A 23,162-nucleotide genomic window follows, 5' to 3' on the forward strand; every position below is an offset into this window, starting at 1 on the left:
AATTACTTTACGAATGTGTCTATTCCACTTTACGATCGTTCCTACATTTTTGTAAGTTGTTGTTTATGTGGCGGAGAGTCGGATCGAAATGCAGAATACCAAAGTTACCAAACGGAGAAAATTTCGATTCAAATTAAAAAGTAGAATAGGGGCCAATAAATCTTTGAGTTTTTTTTTAAATAAACCTGCTACCGTATACTGTACGCCTGGTATTGTAGGAAAATTTTAAAATTTTTGAAATATACAACATCATAGCAAAGACACTATTCAGGTTTGTGTCTTTGCTATGATTATAAACAAGAAGGGGGAAATTAAGCGTTTTGAAACCTCAATAAGAAAGCATTATAAATTTTTCAAAATATATATATATATATATTTTTATTATAATAATTTGTTTATATTTGTTTTATTATTATTAAATTATAAACATATAAATAATAAACATTTATTATAAAATAGACTTAAGGATTTTTTAGAAAATTTATAATAATTCTTCTTTGATTAGTTTATAAAAGGGGCATAAAGGGGCAGAAGTTTAAAAGTTAAAATAATGTGTACAAAAAAATCTTTATTAATTTTGAAAAAATAAAAAATATTTATTTTTTTTTATTTTCAATAATTTGCCATAAAAATCGAACTTAATATAAAGTGATCTACACAAGACTTTATGTAAAAGAAGAATAATAATAACTGACTTAAATTATAGATTTCTGTTTTAATTATTAGTTTGTTTCTTTTAATTATTTATAATAATAACAATTTGTAAATACAAAAAAAATGTTGCAAAACTTTTACAAATACAATAAATTGTAGCTTTTTATTTTTCAAAATATTTATTTTAATTTTTTTTTTTACATTATTTTGTGTAAAAGTTTAAAAATACTAAAAAATTAATAAAAAAAATAAATAAGTTAATTCGCGTTAAACGTGATTTTACTTTGCTATTAAGCAATAATGACATTAATTAATTAAAAAATATTTATATTTATTAAAAAAAAACAAGAAATTTTTTTCAGTTTTTGAAATTTTCTTAAAAGTTAATTATAAAAATATATGTATGTATGTGTAGGTATATAAAATAATTGTATAAAAATATTTTTAATAATATAAAACAAAACAAAGAGTGTTATATACTATTTCAATGCCTTGATATTGTTTTAGTTGTTGTTTAATTTAAAACCATACACTCATTTGAAAATTTACTGTCCCTTAATATTTTTTTGCAAATAATTGATCGTTAAAATCGTTTAATTTTGTTATTTGCTGCTTATTGAGGTGTTTGGCTTGATCGGCGTTTATCTTTATCCTTTTCCTTCTCCTTGTCGCCTCCTTTGCGACCAAATATTCTAAATACACCACTACGACGATCTTCTTTAGATTTACTGCCCTTAACACCCGATACCGATGATATGGACTGAGCTTCACTTTCACTGGAACTTTCGGCCGAAACACGTGACAAATTTATTGAGTCGGGCTGTAGTGATACGGGTCGCGTTGATTCAAAGCGGCTTGTACCCCAACCTATATGTTGAAAGTATAAAAAATAGTTTAAGTTTTGTTCTTAATTTTTTATGTTTCAATTCTTGCAAAGTTTTTTTTTCACATGCATTTATATTTAGTTTAAGCTAGAAGAAAGGTTTAATATGCTCTAAAACTGTTTGAAATGAAATTGTTTGCTTTCTCACCACAACTCGAGAGAATTTTGATTTATAAATTTTACAGATTTGTTTAAATTTTTTTTTTTTAAATCTTGAGATTTCTTTTAAGTTTGAGTTTCTTATAAGCAATCTGCTAATTATTTAATATACTTTTAAAATCATGAAAATTTCAAAACTTTTAAAAATTTAAAGCATATTTTTTTTGTTAAAGAAAATTGCAATTATTAGTAAAATTCAATTACTTTGTAAACTCGTACGGAAATAGGATCGATTTATTCGAGTAGTTCTAAATACAGATCCTGATAATCCATTTTTAAAGAAAGAAAGGAAGCATACACAATATATAAAAAAAAGTAAATAAACATTCATATAAAATTTATAACAAATGCACCGCCACCAAAAATATAATTAAAAAAATATTAACAAAATAATTTATAAATAAAAAGAACAATTAGTAGAAAAAAGTGAAACGTATTCATTAACATTAATGAACTTTTTTTAAAATTAAAATTTTTTTGTATTCAATAGTTCGGTTTTTTTAATTGGTAAACTGAATTAAACTTGAACTGAAATAGAGCTGAACTAGAACTGAATTAGAACTGAACTAGAACTAAACTGGAACAGAACTAGAACTGAACTAGAAATGAACTAGAACTGAACTAGAACTAGAAATGAACTAGAACTAAACTAGAACTGAACTAGAACTGAACTAGAACTGAACTAGAACTGAACTAGAACTGAACTAGAACTGAACTAGAACTGAACTAGAACTGAACTAGAACTGAACTAGAACTGAACTAGAACTGAACTAGAACTGAACTAGAACTGAACTAGAACTGAACTGAACTAGAACTGAACTAGAACTGAACTAGAACTGAACTAGAACTGAACTAGAACTGAACTAGAACTGAACTAGAACTGAATTAGAACTGAACTAGAACTGAACTAGAACTGAACTAGAACTGAACTAGAACTGAACTAGAACTGAACCAAAACTGAACCAGAACTGAACCAGAACTGAACTAGAACTGAACAGAACTAAAGTAGAACTAAACTAGAACTGAACTAGAACTGAACTAGAACCGAACTGGAACTGAACTAGAACTGAACTAGAACTGAACTAGAACTGAACTAGAACTGAACTAGAACTGAACCAGAACTGAACCAGAAACTGAACCAGAACTGAAATAGAACTGAACAGAACTAAAGTAGAACTAGACTAGAACTGAACTAGAACTGAACTAAACTAGAACTGAACTAGAACTGAACTAGAACTGAACTAGAACTGAACTAGAACTGAACTAGAACTGAACTAGAACTGAACTAGAACTGAACTAGAACTGAACTAGAACTGAACTAGAACTGAACTAGAACTGAACTAGAACTGAACTAGAACTGAACTAGAACTGAACTAGAACTGAACTAGAACTGAACTAGAACTAGAACTGAACTAGAACTGAACTAGAACTGAACTAGAACTGAACTAGAACTGAACTAGAACTAAACTAGAACTAAACTAGAACTGAACCAGAACTGAACCAGAAACTGAACCAGAAACTGAACCAGAAACTGAACCAGAAACTGAAATAGAACTGAACAGAACTAGAACTGAACTAAAACTGAACTAGAACTGAACTAGAACTGAACTAGAACTGAACTAGAACTGAACTAGAACTGAACTAGAACTGAACTAGAACTGAACTAGAACTGAACTAGAACTGAACTAGAACTGAACTAGAACTGAACTAGAACTGAACTAGAACTGAACTAGAACTGAACTAGAACTGAACTAGAACTGAACTAGAACTGAACTAGAACTGAACTAGAACTGAACTAGAACTGAACAAGAAATAGTTTTGAAACTGAAATAGTTTTAAATTAACCGAACGATAGTTAATAATTTAAATAACCTAATGAATACGTTTCAATATTTTATCTGAGAATTTTGTACAAACAGCAAAAATTTTCAATGTTTTCAATAGGTTTTCGAAAATATTTTCAATCTGTGCAAAATTCTCGGAATTTTTCTTTTTTTTGAAAGGATTAATAAGATGTTTTTGTTTTAGATTTTGAACCAATACCCTCATTATTATGATGATTGTTATTATTATTGATGACACTCATGTAACTTGGATTATTAATGGAATTATTTTCAGTGCTACTACTATTCAAGTTGTTTGTAAAATGCCACACTGTACGACTATGTTGCGAGGAGGAGGATGATGTTGTTGTAATAGATGATGTGGTGGAAATTTGTTGAAAGGATGATGATGATGATGTTGTAGTTGTAATAGTATTGTTATTATTATAGTTATTGACTTGTTGTTGATGTTTACCATTATTACTGTTATTGTTACTGTTGCTGCGTGTTATGAGTACAGTATTGTTAATGGGACTATTACTGCCCATGCTGGAATTCGAACTTGTGGAGATGGTAGAGTGTACAGTACGTTTTGTTGTAGTTACACCAGGTAACTGTTGTTGCAAACCTGTTGCTGTCTCCATTTCTATGAATTTTGTTACCAAATTGCTACTACCACCAGCAGTTGTTCTCGTACCGCCTAAACTTGATCGGGGAGCTGCAATTATTTTGTGCTGCTGTTGTTGTACTCTCATATAATTTGCTTGTGGTTCATTAGAATTTTGTCCTGTAGCGGCAGCAGCCGCATTAAAGGCATTTATACGTTGCTGGACTTGAGCCTGAGGTTGATGATGATTTGCATGATGATGTTGCTGCTGCTGACCGGCAGCAGCAGTAGAATCTGCTACTCTGTTTAATGGTGGCATTGTCGTTGGTAAAGGTGGAGGATTTTCTATACAGTAGGTTGTTGTTATGTGATATGATTTTTGTTTTTGGTTTGGAAATTAAAATGATATAATGAATGGTTTGTTTGTAACGTTTATTTGTTTTATATGTATGCATAAATTTTTAAATAAAAAAAGGGACGCAAAAGAAAAACGTGGAGCAGGGAATGTAAGGACAAAAAACACATTAATGATATAAATAATTTATTTTCTTTTTTTTGTTTAACATCACTACACTTTGGGACATTGTACAACATAAGTACATACATATACACAATAGTTATTAACGAGCACAATATCATTCGATAAACTTACCTGATTGTCTAGCCTCACTATTGCGTTTTAAGACAACGACATTGTCATCATTTGAACCATTCGGTAAACGTGGCATACTGCCTCCAATAATTTCGGAACCATATTCTAAAAGTAAATAAAGAAAAATTCTATTATATTTACTATTTCAAAGATTATTTTAACAGCATTAAACTTTTTTCGAACGTAAGTACTTTGAAAATACTTCGAAGTTTGGAAAATGTTCGAAATTTAACTCAAATAGAATTGAAATTATATTTTTATACGGAAATTATAATCTTACCTGTACTGGCATTAAGGGGATTACGCATAACAACTAAATTATCGGTACTTTGACGATTGGGTACTGGTGGTGGTGCTCCTCTAGGTGGTATAGGTGGCTTGTGTTCAAATCCTACTGATCCGGTTGGTGAAGAGGGGGAAGGTGGCTGCTTAAAAAGAAAAGAATAATAATTTTAATATTTTTCCAACGGTTTTGTATTAAATTCGTTAATTGGAGTCAGTAAACCTGTGCAATATAATCCTTAAACTTTCCATTTAAATGTCATCCTAAATTAAAATTTCCAAACTCACCTGTTGTTGTTGCATTTGTTTTTGTAAGAAATTCATTTGTGGAGTAGCTGTGGAACTAATTGAAATGCTACTATTCATAGAATTCGTACGGGATGCAGAACGTCTTTGTGAATCTGGCGATGAAGTACGAGAACTTACGGGTGATTCTACACTTTGACCACTGACTACTTTAATATCTGGGAAGCTGTTTGATTGTTGCTAAAAAAAGAACAATCATAAAAAATTACATTAATATTTAAAACAATTAATAGAAAGTAAATTGTGTAATACCTTCATAGAGTCATCATAACTTAACAATTGTAGATTTGGTGGTAGACTAGCGTGGAATGATATCTTGCGAACCCAATCGTTCATAATTTCCAAAGAGGGTGCTTCGAATAAGAATTGTGAACCGTCGGGTAGCTTTAATCTGAATACGTATTTCTTCTTGGTATAATCTTCGGCACGTTCACATTTCGCTCCCAATATATTGACGGGTGCATTGGCGGTCTTCTGTTGTAGGAAATCATTTTCATCCTTAAAGAAACACAACAGTTGGCCACACAATACGGTGTGGAATTGTTTCCAGGAGCGTACAGGAGCCTTTTTGCCACCGGACTGTAGACCATGTTTCCTCTCAAGCATACCTTGAATTTCTACGGGTGGTAAGTCGAAACCTTCGCCCTTTTGATTCTTACGGAATGATTGAGCGCGACGACGTGTTGTAAACGAGGGTGTACGTTTTGGTTGTTTCTGTTGAACTTTCATGGATTCGGCACGTTTGACATTCTGATCGGAGCCACGTCTCAAGCGATCACCAAAGATGTTGGACGAGGAGCTCTTTTGTAAACCATATTGATCGTCTTCGTAGGCGGATACCGGTCTCAAAGGAGATTGTGTATTTTGGCTAGGCGTGTTATTACCGGAACCGGCTGTAACTGTAACCATAGGACTTGAGAAGATAGGAGTCTTCTCTTGGTTATTGGCATTATTTCTATGTTCCATTTGTTTTTCAGCACGTCTTCTTTCGTCATTGAGACGTTGCAACTCTTTTTGTTTTAACATTTCTAGACGTTCCTTCTCCAAACGTTCCTTTTCTTTAAGTTTGGCCAATTTCTCGCTTTCAACTTGTTTGCGGAATCTCTGCTCTAACAAGGTAATACGCTTGATGGCTTGGAATTTCTCCTCTTGAGCTTCTACAGTCTTTTCGAAATCAGAGTGGCGTCTCAGCAAGTCTTCTACTTGTGGTATTGAATCACCGACTTTGGTATCTTTGAGTAAAGGCTCTCTGCTGACGATCCAGTTTTCCAAAATGTCAGCATCCTTTAAGAACATTTGAGTATCCAAATTAAGTTCATAGATTTCTTTACGTTGTTGCAAAGTCTGTTCCAATAGTTCGTGTCTTTGTTGAAGAACCTGTATTTTCTCTTCGATTTCATGGGCCAGGAAGTGTTTCTCTCTTATGAGTTTTTCACCCTTGGCCTTGAATTTGGCAAAGGTTTCATCTCTTGCTCTGATCTCAGCATGATGCTCTTTGATACTGGCCAGTAGGGATTCTGCTCCTGCTACAGTATTTGCCAAATCGGGTGCAGTGATCTTGGCTAACATTTCATTGATCCAGGCTATTAAATCACGGTATTCATCAAAGTATGATTGCAATTGTTCAGCTTGTTGTAGTTTTTCCTTGCGTACATTTGATTTTTCTGTAATATCTGCCCAAGCTTCAATAGTTTCATCTCTCTTAACTTCAATGTGTTCCTTGGCATCGGGATAGATTTCAGCCAAGTTGTTGGCTTCATTCATAACAGAATTTACCTGTTCTCGTATGGCTTCCAATTCAGTTTCGAAAACCAAATGTTTGCGGTTCAAGGCCTGTATACTTTCTAAATCTTGACCATAATCTTCTGATATTAAATTTGCTTCCTTTTCATTAATTAAGGATATAGTTTCATCAGCAACACGATCGTAAACATGTACCTGTTTGGCACCGTCCAAGGCATCTTTACGTGCCGACACCAGATCTTTAAGTTCATCCCATAATTGTTTGGTTTCATCACGTTTTGTTTTAATAGATGTTCTATAGGGATTATTTTCCTTAATCAATTCATCACCCTTCTCTAAATGAGCCTTAACTCTGCCTTCGTTGGCCGTAAGGTTAGAAACAAATGATTCGAATACCAATATCAGCTGCTCAACATGTTCAACATCTTCACCATAATCTTCGGAGGCGGTAACAGCCATTTGATCATTAATCCATTCATGAAGATCTTCAGTTTCACGCAAATATTCAAACAACAATTTGCTTTCCTGTAGACGAACTTCACGGTCCTTGGCCAAGCGTTTAAGTTCTTCATATTGACTGTTAACAGAATCTTGTTTTGCTTTAATGTTAGCACTATCAAAGTGATTACGTTCCACCAAGTTTGAAGCTAACTTATTAACCTTTTCAATGGAAGGCTTAAATGATTGTAATTCACGTTGTAAAACTTCCAGTTTCTTTTGATGAGACTGAACAGACAACTCATCTTTGCCATAGTCCGAGGACACAACAATTGGTCTCTTTTCTCTGATCCAGGATTCGGCTTCGTTGGCTTCAACAAAGAACATTTGTGACTCTACGGCATCTAAAAGTCTTAAGCGGCGTATGCTGCAAAGTTCACGAAGATTTACTAATTTGCTCTTAATGCGATCACACTTGTATTGCAGCTGTTCCGAAGCAAAGTGGTTATCGCGAATCATTTGATCTCCTCTCTGTAACAAGGATTGTATCAATGGCTCCTGGGATAAAAGTTCGGCTTCTAAGGCTTGATGTTTCTTTTGCAAAGTCTGGACTGCTGTCAATGAAGTGCCTAAATCTTCAGAGCCTGCAATAGCTTCCTTTTCGTTCAGCCACTGCAGTTCATCTTCGGCATCACGAAGGAATTGTTGCAAACTGAAAGAGTCTTCTAAGTTCTCCCTTCTAATGCCCAAAGGTTCATGGAGGGTATGATAGCGTTTGATTGTAGACATGGCACGCTCATGAATATCATCTTTAAGGAAATGATCGGCTTGGAAGAATTTCTCATCTTGTTGTTTAATTTGTTCAGCTAATTCGGCATGATGAGCTACATCGGCCTCTAAACGTTCATGTTTCTTAATTAGATTGGTAACCGCAGCCAAATCTTTGCCATAATCTTCATTTGACAAATGTGACTCTACCTCATCCATCCAGTTGTTAAATTCATCCACACTACGATTGAAGGTAAGAGCTTCATAGGCTTGATTCAATTTATCATTCTTTTCTTTAGAAGCTGACTTAAGTTTCAACCAATCTGCCTCCAGCATTTCCAACTGTTGAGCAATTTCTTCCTTGGCGTAGTGATCGTTTTTGATCAAACGTTCTCCTTCCTTGATTACATCCTGAACTCTGGAAGCATTATTGAGCAATTCACTATCGAAAGCATTATGTTTTTGTAATTTACTTTGTAAGTTGCTGGGTTCTCTATAGTTTTCGTCCATGGCTATCTGCATTTTTTGCACCAACCAACGATCGATTTCATAAAGACTTCTTAGGAATTCTTGCAATTGTAGAGATTGTTGCAATCTTTGTTTACGTTCTTGCGAAGAGTTGTTTAGTTTTTCTTTTCTTCTCACTACATAGCCCAGTTTTTCTCTTATGACATCAGCTCCATTTGGCTCGCCTTCAAGTATCGACTTAGCAAACTTTTCCAAGTCCGTAACATTGTCGGAATCCAAGAGTTTTTCGAAAGCTTCATGTTTCTTTAAGAGTCTTTCGACAGCAGTGTATGAATCACCCAAATCATCGTTGTTAAGGAAGGCCTCCTTGTTGGCCAACCATATTTCGACTTGTTCCACTTGAGCCTTGAACAATTGCAATTGATGAGCTTCTGTCAAATCCTTTGCTCTTTGGCTCCAGGCTTCGTGAAGATTTTGATGTAAATCTTCCAATATTTTCAGATGTTGTTTAGCTCTGTCGGATTTGTCATTGTCTGATAATTGTTCACCTTGGAGTTTCAAGTCTTTGAAAGCTTTGTCGCGACCATCAATTTCAACTTTTCTTTCCTGATGCAATTCCAATTGGGTTTCGCAATCATTAATGGTCATTGGTGTGGGTGCGGCATTCATTTTCTTAATCATGTCATTTACCCAAAGTTCCAATTCACGTACATCAGATACAAATTTGTGTACCAAATAGGCTTCATTAAGAAGTTTACGTCTTTTGACAGCCAAGTCTTGCAATTGCTTCCAGGACAGAGATAGTTCATCCAATTTTTGAGCAATATCCATGGCTCTTTCTGGATATTTATTCTGCAGAGTACGAGCATTTTGTTCGTGTTCGGATATTTTTTGCTTGACAGCAGACATATCACGTTCCAAGGCATCTTCGCGACGTATTAAAGTCTCGACGGCAGCTAAATCGCGACCAGTGTCTTCAGAGCTCATGGCTAAAGCTTTCTCAGCTATACGTTCAGCTGTGTCTTCGACGTCTCTGTTAAATACATGGATTTCATTGGCTCCACCCAATAAGGCACGGTAGGCATTCAAAGCTCCTTGCAATTGACGCCATTTATTGTTGAAATCACGTCTACGTTTGTCAATATTGGCAGATTCTGCTGGTACTTGGCCTTGATTAATCAATTTATCCGCCAGAGTATTGATATGTTTCACACGTTGATCGTCTACTCTCATATCGGAATCAACATCATCCAATTTACGCATCAAAGCATTGCAGTGTTCCAAATCACGGCCTGTATCGCTAGCTTGAACCATCATTTCCTTATCTCTTATCCAGGCTTCAATCTTGTCCAATTGATTATTGAATTCTAAGATATCTTGAGCCTCTTCTAAGCCACGACCACGGTTGTCGAGTTCGTCTAAAAGACCCTTCCAGGCTGAAAGCACACGATCAATAGCCTGTTTGATTTCAGGCGAGGATTCGTGTTGTTTGGAGAGTAGAATTAATCCCTTCTCTTGAATTTCCTTAATACGACCCTGGTTAGCAGCGACTTCTGCTTGGAAGGCTTGATGTTTTTGCAATTTCTTGATCTTTTCATCGAGATTGGAGACTTCGTTGTAGTTGCCAGCATCGGCTTCCAATTTCTTTTTCTTCTCATTTATCCACGATTCAGCTTCAGCACAATCTCTAACGAATTGAGCATAGAGGAGAGCATCTTCCAGTTTGTAACGTCTAACGGCACAAAGATCTTTAACCTTTTGACGTCTGGCCAAGACACCCTGCAAAATAGTTTGAATATTTGCACTGTCATAGTGTCTTTGCTCGATAAGTTTGCGACCATGTTCCTGCAACAAAGCCACCTTATCTTCTTGAGTTTGTATGAGTTTTTCGAATTCATCGTGTTTTTTAATTTGATTTTGTACATCTTCAACGGTTTGACCAAAATCAGAGCTGGACAAGGCAGCCTGTTGAGAACTGGACAGGTTGTCAATTTGCTTGGCATCACGCAAGAAGCAGAACAAGTCGATTTTTTGTTCCAACATAATTTTCTTCTTATTCCATGCTGTGTGTAGTTTGGCGCGTTCATCTAACATAGCAGAACATTTTTCTTCAACCTCGGCAGCAGCATAGTGGCCAGTCTGGACCATAGAATCACTTAGTTCATTTAGTAGACGGAATTTATCTTCGCGGGCTTCAATTTCACCATAAATGGCATCATGTTGAATTTTAAGTGCTGTAGCACCAGCAGCATCACTGACGTGCTCTTCAGCCTGCAAGGCAGCGCGCAAGTTAGACGACCAAGACATGATATCTCTGACATCAGTGAGGAAAGTTTGTAGATCATAACTAGCTGCTAAACGATCACCTCTAGCACCGGAACGCTCTTTCAAATCATTCCAGGCAGCCACCACCTTGTCTTGTTGTTGGGCAATAGCAGCGGCATTGGAGGGATATTTGGCTTGCAGACGTACGGAATCCTCAACCAAAACTTGTAATTGGGCTTCCAAAGCCACTAAATCGTTTTCAAAGCCTTCATGTTTACGTGTCAAGGCTAAGGCAGAGTTCAAATCTTTGCCCAATTCAGTGGAGAGAGCAGCATTTTTGTCTTGTATACGGAACAAAGCTTCCGCTACATCACGATGGAAACGATGAATTTCTCCAGCGGCATGCAATTTCTGTTCTCTTAAGTTCAACAATTTGAGAAGATTATCCCAAGACATGCGTAATTGCTCCTGTCTCTTTTCAACGTCTGGCGCATAAGGACTTTCAGTGTCAATTAGTTTTTTAGCCAATACCTCACATTGTACCACACGATCAGCTCCTACCTCTACGCGGTGCTTAAGATCATCGAATTTGTTTTGCAACAATTGCAAATGTTCATAATCTTGACCATAATCTTCTGAAGAAGCTACCTGTTCTTGTTCTTTAATCCATTGCTCAACCTCATCCGATTCAATGAAATATTCATGCATGTACAAGCTCTCCATAAGCCGAAGTTGTCTTTGGGAAGCCAATTTATGCAGTGATTTAAGCATTTTTTCAATTAGTTGCTGTTTGGCTGATAGGATTTTACTGTCCGGGTGCTGAGCTGCTACCATGGCCGCGCAATTATGTCCCATTTCGGTAACAATGCCAGTATAGGTGTCCAACTCTAACTCAATTGTTTTATGTTTGGTTAAGAGTTTGGCAGCAGAATCACGATCGCGACCATATTCGGTAGATCTGAGAGCATTTTGTTTCTCACCCAACCAGGCTTCGATTTCGCTGGCATCATAGAGATACTGTTGGGCCTTCAAAGACATTTCCAATTTCTTACTACGTTCATTGGTGTTGTACTCCAAATCGTTCCAGGCATCTTCAAGCTTGGTGCACAGATCTTTAACATTTTCCTTTTCGGGGTGATTTTGCTGTACCAAGGCTTGGCCAGCTAGCAGAGCTTTGTTGATCATGGGCTGATGACCCTTGATTTCAGCTTCTAACTTCTTGTGCTTTTTGGATAATGTTTGGGCTTGATGAAGATTTTGTCCTAGTTCTTTGGACTTGGCAGCGGGCAAATGATCGTTAATCCATTGGAATTCATTGTCTAGTTCAAAGACAAACTTGTGATAGTTAAGACTTTCTTCCAGCTCATCACGTCTCTTTTGCATGGGATCACGCAATAGCTTAAATCTATTTTGTATATCCTTGGATTCGCCTTTAATGTTGTCAGCATTAAAGTGACCTTCATGGGCCATTTCTTCGCCAGAATTAACCAATTCATCGATCTTTTGCTCCCATACGGTAATTTCAGATTCCAATAGTTGGTGTTTGTTGATAAGATCTTTGCAACTTCTTAGATCATTGCCCACATCCTTACTCTTCAAGGCAGCATCTAATTCACCCACCTTCTTCTTGGCATCTTCAATAGCTCTGTTATGTTCGCGCTGTGAAGCAGCCTGTTCCAGTTTACGTCCCTTATCCTCTGACAAAATCAATAGATCTTTCCATTTCTTGTTTAAGTCGCTAACACGTTTCTCTACTTCAGGTTTACGGTTGTTGGCAGCTATCAATTGCTCACTGTCCTTGTTAACGTTGCGAAGTTGACCTTCATTGGCGCGAAGTTCACGCTCAAAAGCTTTATGCTTTTGTAGTTTACGTGGCAAGTTAGTTAGATCTCTGTAGTTTTCGTCTCCAGCTATTTTTGTTTTATCCTTCAACCAGGCATCCAAATCATCGGCTTCGGCGGCAAACTTGTGGAAATCCTTAGAGGCTTGCAAAGAACGTTTACGCTCAAAGGCTTTGTCTTTTACAGCTTTGCGTTTAGCCAAAACTTGGTTGCGACGATCATCAATGCTAGAAAGTAAATAGATCTTACTGTTAGATTTCAAGTATACAAAAAACAGGGATTCTCAAATACTTACTATTTGTCGTCATAATGTTTGTTGGCGATTAACTTATCGGCATTATCGGAGAAACCTTTAAGGATTTTATCCTGGGCCATTAAACTCTTCTCAAAGTCCAAATGACGTTTCAAAATTGCTTCTACTTCATCTAAGGAGTTCTGTAATAAAACAATTTCCAATATTAGTTTAGTTTGTTTAGGAATTTTAAAGCTTTAACTTACTCCTAAGTTATTGTATTCCAAAAAGGCTTCATGACTCTTAGTGGTGGCATCAATTTTATCGGCTTCACGATTGAATATTTGCAATTCCACACATTGTTGCAACCATTTTTGCTTCTCCAACCAACCACGATGAATGGCATCTTGTTCGGCCTTAAGACGATCAATGATTTTGACGGTTTCTTGCATATTGGGTTTACCATCTGACAATTGTTTGCCCAAATTAATAACTTCTGCAAATTCATTGTCATGAGCTTTAATGTCATCGCCCAAATCGTTGTGCTGTTTCAACAGCTTATTAGCAGTTTCCACATCCCTGGCTGGTTCATCGGAGTTCAATTGATCTTTAACCGAATCAATCCAGGCTAACAAAGTTTTGGCGCTGTTATTGAAAATCTGTTGACCTACAGCACTTTCAATGCGTGCCCTTAATTCACTGCTCTTATTGTGGACTTGACCCCACATATCTTGTACTTCTTGCTGACGGGCTGTCACATTATCTCTTTCGGCCGGATAAGCATTTTTCACTGAATTGCCCAAGTAATTAACACGGTTAACTTTCTCTTCAATGGGTGCCAATTCACGTTCCATATTTTGATGACGCCTTTGCAAGGCCTGTACGGTTTTCAGATCGGGACTTATTACCGCAGTATCCAATTGTAACATTTTCTCACTCATCCACACTTTAGCTTCATCACAAGTACGATTGAATAATTCCACACTGGATGCTCCTTCCAAGCTCTTTTCCTTTTGAACCTTGGCGTTATTAAGTCTTTGCCAGATTTGGTGTATTTGCTTCTGACGTGCTATTATCTTATCCAATTGGGAATGACCCTGCCTGCGGAAGGTGTCCACAGCTGAATCGATTTCCTCAATACGTTTTGAGGCCGCAGAAAGATCGGTCAAGAACTTTTCGAATTTACGTTTGGCATTCTCAACTCCTTCACCACCTTCATCAGATTTAATCATACGTTCTTTCTCCTTCATCCACTTCTCAAAGTCATCGCACTCACGATAGAAACCAAACAGGTGTATGGAGTCTTCCAAGAGAGCATGGCGTTTTTGGGCAGTATCTTGCAATTCATCGTAGGTAGCATTAATGCGTTTCTGTCTCTTCTCTACACTGTCGGAATTTTCATTAATACTGTTGACCGAGGTGCGACGTTTAACCAAAGGTTTAGGTGTAACGACGGCGGGTTTGACACGCTTTACTGGTACCACCTGACGCACTAATATGGTTTTCTTGACTTTTTGCAAAGCTTTTACTTTTTCGGCTTTAGGCACTATGCAGGTTACGGGACGTGGCTCAATTTCTCTAACATAGTTGGCGGGCACAAAACCTTCATGACCATTTTCTTTGCGCACACACCACCAATCATCATTGGTTTTAGATTTCAAAAGCATTACTTCGCCCTTTTCCATTTTCATGCCTTGACCTTCGAAGGGAAACATGGCCCGAACGTGTGGCAACATTTTCGTTTCGGTGACCTTGCGATGTTCCAACTTTTCCACCCATTCATCTTCCCAAACTTCTTTGGGCACTAAACGTGTTTCATTCACCCATTCCTCTTGTTGTTGTTGCTCTATTTCGGGCATTTCAGGCTCATTGGCCGACAACTCCAAAGTACAGATACCAGCTTTGATAAGTTTATCGGCTTGTTGGTTTAGATTTAGTATATCTCCCGAATAGGCATTTAATTCACCCTGAAGATCACGGTGTCTTTGCAATAAAGCCTGAGCTGAGGGTTCATCATTGCCATAGTCTTTGGAATTGACTAAGGCCATTTTTTCGTTCAACCACGATTCGGCCTCATTGGCATCCGTATAGAACTGATAAGCTTCGGCAGCATCTTCTAGTTGTCTGCGACGCATTTCTACCAATTCTTCTAAGGCCTTCCAATGATCATCTAAACTGTCGGTTCTTGATTTAATTTCCGACGATCTGGGATGCTTATCAGCTATCAAACGTTTACCAGCATCTGACATCTGTTGGGATTTTGATTTGCGGGATTTAATTTCATCTTCCAAGGCCTTGTGCTTTTGTTGCAAAGACAAAACAGCTCTTAGATCTTTGGCAGTTATGCCGGTCTTACATATACGCTGTTTATCCACCAGCCAGCCCTCTTCGTTATCGTAATCTTCCATGAAATGATGGAAATTACGGGCTTCTTCCAAGCAAGCTCGGCGTTTGGCACAAAGTTCTTGCAACACTTTATAGGCTTCATCCAATTCAGCCAATTTCTTTGCAAGTACGGCTGCATCTTTGTGTTCAGAGTTTTTAAATGGCAAGGCTTGTCGGGTGAAACGTTTAATTGTTTCACCATAAGTATTCACTTGCAATTCCTGCAACGAGTGAGCCTGCAATAACTCCTCAACACCCAACAAATGTGGTCCCACATCTTCGGATCTGAATTGTATTTGCAATTCACGTATGGACTCTGTGGTGCTGGCAATTTCTCGCAGCAAATTCATTAAGGTGCTCATTTGTGACAAATTCAAACGTTGATTCTCCAAAAGCTCCAACAATTTACGCCATTTCTCCATAACCTCGTTCTCCCGCTTTTTCACTCTCTCTTTGCCGTGATAGTTTTCACGTTCCAACTCATCAGCCATGGCCGTCAAATCATTGAAACGTTCAACTCTGGCCAATATATCGGCCGAGATGGCTTCGTGTTTCTTGAGCGTAGCATCAACTTGCTTCAAATAGCGTGGATCTGAAAGGACCTGTATCATTTCCTTAAGATAACCCTCACGCAATACTGACTTCTTTTCGAATTTATAATTCAATTGTTCTAATTTCTCTTGACGCAAAAGTTCTTCTCTCAGTGCAACTTCACGATGATGTTCAGCATATTCCAGCAATTGCCACGCTTTCTCGATATCATTAACCAGTTGACCATCTTGTGGATTGTAGGGTGGTTGATTAAGTGCTTTCAGTAGGGTATTGATGGTAAAGTATAGAGCTTCGATTTCACTGCGTTCTTTGTATCTGGAAAATACAGAAAAATTATCTATACAAAACGGTTTCAAACGAATTGAGAAAGAAGTTAAAATCTCAGCACAAACTATATACTAGACTATAAACTAGACTATAGACTACACTATAGACTAGACTAAAGAATAGACTACAGACTAGACTATAGACTAGACTAAAGACTAGCCTATAGACTAGCCTACAGACTAGCCTATAGAATAGACTATAGACTAGACAATAGACTAGCCCATAGACTAGCCCATAGACTAGACTATAGACTAGACAATAGACTACCCCATAGACTAGACTATAGACTAGACTATAGACTAGACAATAGACTAGCCCATAGACTAAACTATAGACTAGACTATTGACTAGACTATAGATTACACTATAGACTAGACTATATACTAGACTATAGATTAGACTATAGACTAGACTATAGACTAGACTATAGACTAGACTATAGATTAGACTATAGACTAGACTATAGACTAGACTATAGACTATACTATAGACTAGACTATAGACTAGACTATAGACTAGACTATAGACTAGACTATAGACTAGACTATAGACTAGACTATAGACTAGTCTATAGACTAGACTATAGACTAGAAAAACTAGTGCCGTAATCTTCCAAAGATTTTAACTATTTTGATTTCCACACAAAAACTCTCAACGATCTTTATGTTTGTTAAATTTTAACAACTTACTTTGGAGGCTTCTCTATAGTTCTATATTCCTTAAATGCCAAAAGTTCTTTTTGTATACCTTCCAATGAATTGGGAAAATCACGCTGCTGCAGTTCCAAAGTTTTCTGTCTAATCCAACTAAGTAAATTTGTGGTTAAACGTTCATAGTATATTTTCTTACGATCAGCATCCATTAATTGACCCACAATCTGTAATTAATTTTAAAATTAAATTTATTGTAATTCATTGTAAGTAATTTATTGTTAATTTAATAATGAAAAAGAAAACAAGAGAAATAATAAAATAGCTATTTGTCTTATTAAATAGACCGGAACTATTAATGCAAATTATTTTTATGATACAAGTAAAAAGTATGGAATGATTGTGATGATGATGGCAAACTAAGTATGTATGATCATAAATCATATTTTTTATATAATTTACACCATTTCACAAAAAATAAACCTAGATTTAAGAGGAATCGTTTGATTTTTTAGAACGTTTAGCTTTAGCCTGAAATGGTGTTAGTAAAATTCTTAATCGTAAACTTACATTTGCAATACGTTTTCCACTCTTCTGTTCGTTCTTCATGCGTGCAAAGGTATGATAATAAGAGGCCACATAAGTTAAAATAGACTTTTCATCTGGACGTGCTGAATCTATATCTTCAGCATCCAATAAACTGTAATTAAAAAAAAACGGGAATTATAACTCAAAGTAAATTTACTTTAAGATAAACGAAACTTACCTGGGTATACCCAATTCAGTGGCGGCCAAATCAAAGGCATGATTCAAATTATCAATATTTGAATTTTTCGAATTAACAATTGTGCTGTATTCAAACAAATCGGGACGATGCGAATGTATTAAAGCATTGAAACCTAAACCAGAACGCCACGAGGAGGTGAAATCTTGTATATTAACACCGGGATAACCGTGAGTTTTACGCTGACACCACAATAGTAAAGCATCTTTGGCAGAACGTTTTTCGGACGATTCATTCTCTTCGTCGACATCGATTTCAATTTCTTGAATTTGAAATCGTAAAATGATTGTCCAAATAAGACCTAATATTAAGCGGGGATTACCATCGACAATATCTTCGGCGCCAATGGATTCTAAACGGACCTGTAATGAAGTAATAAAACAAATTAATTTTGTTTTTTGCTAAAAAGTTATAAACGTATTTTAAGATTTAAAAAAACCTCACTTTTAAATCTCTGCTAAATTTATTTAAACATTTCTCGATGTTAGATTTTAAAGACTTAAACCTTTAGTTGTCATTTAAGTTTTTTGTTAAATTATAAATTATTTCAGTCATACACATAGATTCGTTATAAAAAGCAATTAAAAGTCATTGAACTAACTTCTAGCATTTAAATAAGTAATTAGCACCTCATTATACATACTATGTATGTAAAATTAGTTAAATTATTATCTCTATCTTGATCTCAACTTAAAACTTTAAAGTAATAAGTTTAATAAATTTGGTTTCCATCAATTTACGCTTGACTATAGATCAGTCTATAGCCTTGACTATAGTCTTGACTATAGACTGGTCTATAGTATTGACTATAGATCAGTCTATAGTATTGACTATAGATCAGTCTATAGTCTTGACTATAGATCAGTCTATAGTCTTGACTATAGATCAGTCTATAGTCTTGACTATAGATCTGTCTATAGTCTTGACTATAGATCAGTCTATAGTCTTGACTATAGATCAGTCTATAGTCTTGACTATAGATCAGTCTATAGTCTTGACTATAGATCAGTCTATAGTCTTGACTATAGATCAGTCTATAGTCTTGACTGTAGATCAGTCTATAGTCTTGACTATAGATCAGTCTATAGTCTTGACTGTAGATCTGTTTATAGTCTTGACTATAGATCAGTCTATAGTCTTGACTATAGATCAGTGTATAGTCTTGTCTACATCAGTTTTAGTCTTCACAATAAATCAGTTTATAGTCTTGACTATAGATCAGTTTAAAGACTTGACTATAGATCAGTCTATATTCTTGACTATAGATCAGTCTATAGTCTTGACTATAGATCAGTCTATAGTCTTGACTATAGATCAGTCTATAGTCTTGACTATAGATCAGTCTATAGTCTTGACTATAGATCAGTCTATAGTCTTGACTGTAGATCAGTCTATAGTCTTGACTATAGATCATTCTATAGTCTTGACTATAGATAAGTCTATAGTCTTGTCTACATCAGTTTTAGTCTTCACTATAAATCAGTTTATAGTCTTGACTATAGATCAGTTTAAAGACTTGACTATAGATCAGTCTATAGTCTTGACTATAGATCAGTCTATAGTCTTGACTATAGATCAGTCTATAGTCTTGACTTATAAATCTATTGTCGTGACTTATAAATCTATTGTCGTGACTATAGATCAGTCTATAGTCTTGATTATAGATTAGTCTATAGACTTGACTAAAGATCACTCTACAGTCTTGACTATAGATCACTTTATAGTCGTGACTATAGATCACTCTATAGTCTTGACTATAGATCAGTCTATAGTCTTGATGATAAATCAGTGTATAGTTTTGACTATAGATCAGGCTATTGTCTTGACTATAGATCAGTCTATAGTCTTGAGTATAGATCAGTCTATAGACTTGAGTATAGATCAGTCTACAGTATTGACATTAGACCAGTCTATAGTCTTGACTATTGACCAGTATATAGTCTTGATTATACCTCAGTCAAAAGTCTTGACCAGTTTATACGTATAGTAAAAGCTTTAGAGATGCTTTTGAAAGTTCTTAGCTTAGCTAAAGCTAACATTTCTCAGATCTCGGTAAGGTATATATGTATATAATAGCTTTTTAAACTCTCAGATATAGTATACATATGAAGACCAAAAAGATGATTTTATAATATTGCTTAAAATAAGTCAAAGTTGATTTTGGAACTTTAAAAAGCTCTTTTAAAGACCTTTTTTGTAGTTTTATGAAAAAAAGCAAAAATATTTATTTTGTGGACAATCAGTTAGTTATCATCTTTGTTTCTTTTGCGATTAATAAAAAAATCAACCTGAAACCTACAATCATTTTCTGTGTACGTTATTAAAAATCTTATGTTTTTTCACTTTTTTTGTTATTGGTTAAAATTCAATTTTCTACATACTACTACTTATGAGTAGAAGTACAAATATTTGCAAAATCTTATCTTTATAATGGGGAGATTTCAACTTTAGTAAAAATAACAATTTACTCAATAAGCAAAAGTATATAAATTGTATGTGAAAATATGTAAGCATATGTGGAAATATGACAGTATATAAATATATAAATTTACTATATTTACTACAGGTTAAATTGTATAATAAATATTTGTGTTATTTTATGATTAAAGCTGTTTTATAGTGATTTGTATCCAAAAGGAATTTGTAACCATGAAATGTAATAATTTTTTTTATTTAAAAGTAATGACAAACTGTTAAGGATGAATTTGTAATAGAGTTACAAATTTCCGGGAATTTTAGCAAACTTTAAATGCACTGTGGGATTTGTGCTAAAATTATAGCAAAATATTATTCATTAAAATTCCGAAAACTATTATTTTCTTACGAATCGCGTTATTGTGAAACAACTACAGCTTTCGAAAGCTTTTTTTTATTTCCTAGATTTTGTGTAGAATATCTCAATAACCGAAACATTTGCTTACATTTTCTAAAGTTTAAGTTTTTCGGATTTTTGTAAAGTTAAAATTTACGAATGATTTCATTTTATTTGTCAGAGATTAAACTTCTGAAAGCTATTGAAAGATTTTCCTCTTTTTAGAGTTTTAAAGATCTAACCCCTTTTGAAATTCGAAGTTTTTCACATCTTTGTAGGTCTAATTTAAGACCTTAAAGGATTGCAAAAGAACCTTGACCGATTAGTCTGTCAAGGGTAAACTTTGCATCATATAGGTACCAGACCACTGGAGAATAATCAATAATAAAAGAGCGCATGAACTTCCTATAAAAGGAAGGCCTTATAGGAAGTTCCTCTTTCAGATGTAAGCTTTGCATCATATGGGTATCAGACCATTCGGGAATAATCGACAACGAAAGAGCGAATGTACTTGCTATAAAGGAAAGTTATTCTGATGAATGCAAGTCTTCATGAGAGCAGAATGAAAAATGTGGATGGTAGAATCCCATACAACTTTTTGAAATATAAAAATGATGGGTAGAACCACAATAATCAAAACACCAAAAGCGTTTGAAAGCTCTAAAGCTTAAGTTCTAGAAGAGAAATATCGTCATATTGTTTACAAGAGATCAAACATCAAGAGATTTATTTTGAACGAAAATATTCTCTTTTATAGAGCTTTTTTAAATATAAAACATTTTAGAGCTTTCTAAATTTTGAAGTTTCTTAGATATTTGTATAATATGTCAAACGAGTTAAAACTTCTAGAGCTTTTTCGTTTGAAAGATCAAAAGTATATTTGCAATTTATTTCCTTTCAAATCAAAATTTTCGCTTTTTCTTATAGCTTTTTTTTCGAAAAGAAATTTTTACTTTTTCTTACAGCTTTTTAAAGCTGAAGTTAACATCTTCTAGATTTTTGTATAATACAACAAAAACATGATCATTTCTACAGATTTTTAAAGCTCTAACTATCTAGAGCTTTTTAAAACTTCAATTAGAACTTTGTCTAAAACACCGAAAGTTTAAAAAATTTATTTCAGCAAAGCTTTATTTCAAGTTGAAACCTTAGAGCTTTTTTAAGTTTACACCCTATTAAGTATTAAAAACTCTTTTTAAAGCATTTATGTTCAAAGCTTTGTAAAGCTATTTTTTTCTTCAGCTTAATTAAAATCTAAAAATCCATATTTAGGCGTAACGGGTTAAAGTACAACACCTTGAGCTTTGAGCTTATTTCTTATGCAAATTTTTAAATATTAGACGCCACCGCATAGAATTTTTAAACAACAATTTTAATCTATTTATCTAGTCTAATATACAGTGCATGTTATAAAATCATTATAATTTATACGAATGAACATATTTCGTAAAACAAGTGATCATTAAATATGATCCATCATTTTATGTTATGATGACGTCGAGACATTGCTGCAGCAACCAACCAGCCAGTTTTAAATTGTGCTTGCACTCATAGAAATTACAAACGTCGGACAGACATACATCGACTTTGCCGAGAGTCTTTAAATAAACTTTCACTTTTCATGCCATTACAATGTAGGAAAAAAAGTGCAATTTATTACTTGTATTATTACTACTACATATTATTATTATTTTTTTCTTTCTAAATAATATAAACAAAAAAAAAAACGGTGTTGAAGAGGTGGAGTTTAATAGAAGAAACAACAGAAAAATAATAATAAAGCAACAGCAGTCAGCAAAAAAATATTTATTATAAACATTCTTTTACTATATATTTTTTTGTTTTACTGCTTTTTGCCACAGTTTTGAGTTTAATTAATTACGTGAATTTAATGTGAAGCGATTGTATGATAAGATGAGTATTTGTTTTTTGTTTTAAATTAAAAAAAAAAAAACAAAAACACAATAGTAGCAAACTTGGGTTTAAGTTAAAGCTTTGTGTTGTATAGTTAATTAGATTTTAACAGCAGGTTGAACTGATGTTTTTTTATTTCAAATTTACACCTATAATAAAAAATTGGTAAATTAAGGACAAGAATCTCTATAAATTAGAATATTAAGAATTAAAAAACTATTAACATTAGTATCTGATCACAAAAAATTATCTAAAAATTTTATAGCTAAAGCTTTTCAAATGTTTAAACATATGCTAAATAAAAGGGAGAGAGAGGGAAAAGCTCATGCCGCGACTTAGAAAATGGTAGGTATAACTACAATGACAGGACGAGAATAGAACAGAAGAAATCTTCTTAGAATGAATAATACCGAGGTTAGTCATTGCCACTCTAGGGGAGAAATTTTATTGAAATATTTGAACGATGTTATTAGAATGTTAGAATGGAAAATTAATAGGAAAATTTTAAGGAACTATTTTTTTTCTATTTATCTATCTATCTATCTATCTATCTATCTATCTATCTATCTATCTATCTATCTATCTATCTATCTATCTATCTATCTATCTATCTATCT

At 34.6% G+C, this 23,162-nt stretch overlaps 1 protein-coding gene across 5 annotated transcripts; it reads right to left on the minus strand.

Annotated features, from left to right (window-relative positions):
• Nucleotides 1–571: 571 nt before the first annotated feature.
• LOC111679226 (spectrin alpha chain, non-erythrocytic 1) lies at nt 572–18,190 on the minus strand. 5 transcript variants are annotated; one of them, XM_046952235.1, is made up of 12 exons: nt 17,802–18,190; nt 17,606–17,735; nt 17,075–17,262; nt 13,388–16,373; nt 13,185–13,324; nt 5,619–13,116; nt 5,349–5,546; nt 5,059–5,206; nt 4,779–4,883; nt 3,740–4,471; nt 1,901–1,957; nt 572–1,521 (listed from the first exon to the last, which is right to left on the minus strand). In XM_046952235.1, exons 2-12 carry the CDS (start codon nt 17,642–17,644, stop codon nt 1,268–1,270), a joined length of 12,345 nt encoding a protein of 4,114 aa, XP_046808191.1. In that variant the 5' UTR covers nt 17,645–17,735; nt 17,802–18,190; the 3' UTR covers nt 572–1,267. The 5 variants fall into 5 exon arrangements, with proteins under 5 accessions (XP_046808191.1, XP_046808189.1, XP_046808192.1 ...); XM_046952233.1 differs by having other exon boundaries at nt 5,059–5,203; nt 17,802–17,937; XM_046952236.1 differs by lacking the exon at nt 1,901–1,957 and having other exon boundaries at nt 3,995–4,471.
• Between the last annotated feature and the right edge of the window lie 4,972 nt (nt 18,191–23,162).

This window comes from Lucilia cuprina, chromosome 5 (assembly GCF_022045245.1).
Source record: "Lucilia cuprina isolate Lc7/37 chromosome 5, ASM2204524v1, whole genome shotgun sequence".
Taxonomy (NCBI): domain Eukaryota; kingdom Metazoa; phylum Arthropoda; class Insecta; order Diptera; family Calliphoridae; genus Lucilia; species Lucilia cuprina.

Coding starts and splice junctions, on each gene's coding strand:
- LOC111679226 (XM_046952235.1), bottom strand. CDS start 17,644: ATGAAGAACGAACAGAAGAGTGGAAAACGTATTGCAAAT. Junction 5,547..5,618: donor GTTATGATGACTCTATGAAG/GTATTACACAAT, acceptor TTCTTTTTTTAG/CAACAATCAAACAGCTTCCC. Junction 1,522..1,900: donor TTTCCGTACGAGTTTACAAA/GTAATTGAATTT, acceptor TTCAACATATAG/GTTGGGGTACAAGCCGCTTT.